The sequence below is a fragment of the Fibroporia radiculosa genome (assembly GCF_000313525.1).
Source record: "Fibroporia radiculosa TFFH 294 genomic supercontigs, scaffold2007, whole genome shotgun sequence".
Lineage (NCBI taxonomy): Eukaryota > Fungi > Basidiomycota > Agaricomycetes > Polyporales > Fibroporiaceae > Fibroporia > Fibroporia radiculosa.
Genome location: NW_012133326.1, coordinates 1 through 1,545, shown reverse-complemented (window position 1 = coordinate 1,545; position 1,545 = coordinate 1). Strand labels below are relative to the sequence as shown.

The following is a 1,545-nucleotide window of genomic DNA, read 5'->3' as shown; positions in this document are numbered from 1 at the left end:
CTCCCCCCCCCCCCCCCCCCCCCAGAGTTAGGTTTAGGTTTCCCAAGGTCGCATCAATGGTCATAGTATCCAACAGGTCACCAGGTCATGAGATCAACTCACAACATGTGACTTGTGATCAAGAAGATTCACTATTGGTGATTGACCAAGGATCTGTGATGTGGCAACAGGCAGTCCAGCCTCCAAGTTGCATTGTACACTGCTTTCTTGAACATCTCTTGCATTCACAACTACAGGATCATACAGTCTCTAGCATTTCTGTCTCATAGTTCTAGTGTGTTTTGGCTTACTATAGTATGCTATGTGTTTCAACATAGGTCATGTTACTACACTGATATATTGCATTTTTCCTGTATTTTTCATTTCAGTCATGACATACATAGCCATCAGACTGCTTACTGTACACATAGACTCTTCTACTTTTATTTTGTCTAAGTTGCCTTTCTCTTGAAGTGCACATTTTGTATTTAAGCTTTGTGATCTCTTTACAAATAACAAGTTTTTACTTCCCCTTAGTTCAGAGCTAAAAAGTAAGGCCTCAACTGCATTTTTCTGCATTCTGCATTTTAACTGTGTTTTACTGAGTTCTACTGCATTCTACTGTGACTTTGATCTACTGTGTTTACTGCAACACTGTGACCTGTATTCACTGCAATTTCAACTAATTAAGTTAGATCAATGACTAATCATACCCACAACTGGCAATCAGTCTTTATGACCTCCTGTGTTCTCATCTCTGCATTTCTCCTATCAATTTTCCCTGCAAAGAGCAGTGGTCTCTCTTATCCTCTATAGTGTCTAGCCATGATCTAGCCTATATCTTTCCTCTCCTCATTTCAACACTCAACTTTGTAACTTATCAATCTATCAATACATTGTTGGGTAAGTTGTTTAGCTGCCCTGGGACTCTGTTAGAGGCTCTCCACATTTTGCAAGCAATCAACATCTCCCTTCTTTGGTGGTTTGGGTTTCTTAGGTGTTAGATTGTATAGCCTAGATCCTAGGCTTTTCAATAGTACCTATAGGTACTATATTTTGATAGCTGGTTCATTAGATATAGGCCTAGCAACACTTTTGTCCCCTACTGTATAAAGGCAAACCCTACTGCAATTGCTAAAATGATCACCAAGGAAGAAGCTGAGGTGCATCCTGAATTTGTAAAGTGGTTTTCCTCTCCTAGTGTACAGAATCACATTGCTATTGTAGCTGCTCTTCTCTCAGAGCTGGAAGATGCCATTGGGCCTCTTCTAACTGGAGGTGCACATCTCTGGTCTGTTACTGACTGCATCAAGGATGATTAAAACCATGTTAAACTGGCAAGAAAATGGGAGGATTATCAGAAGAGAAACTGTAGTCTTGCTAGCAGTAAAGTAAAGAAGCAAAACACAGTTGCAAAACAGCTTGGTGCAACATTGCTTACATCTCATAGCAACTCAGCATCTTGCAGCAGTGCTTTGAGTTTTGTAGAGCTGCACACTGAGAAGCAGTAGACTACTGTTAAGGGGCCTGACGACTGAGGATCAGGAGTTCAACTGGAAACGAGAA

The 1,545-nt window shown here is 40.8% G+C and overlaps 1 protein-coding gene across 1 annotated transcript; it reads left to right on the top strand.

The window, feature by feature from the left end:
- Positions 1-1,118: 1,118 nt before the first annotated feature.
- Positions 1,119-1,490, top strand: FIBRA_03402 (uncharacterized protein; the record flags this gene model as incomplete). Its single annotated transcript, XM_012325245.1, has 2 exons — positions 1,119-1,270; positions 1,430-1,490. 2 exons carry the CDS (start codon positions 1,119-1,121, stop codon positions 1,488-1,490), a joined length of 213 nt encoding a protein of 70 aa, XP_012180635.1.
- Between the last annotated feature and the right edge of the window lie 55 nt (positions 1,491-1,545).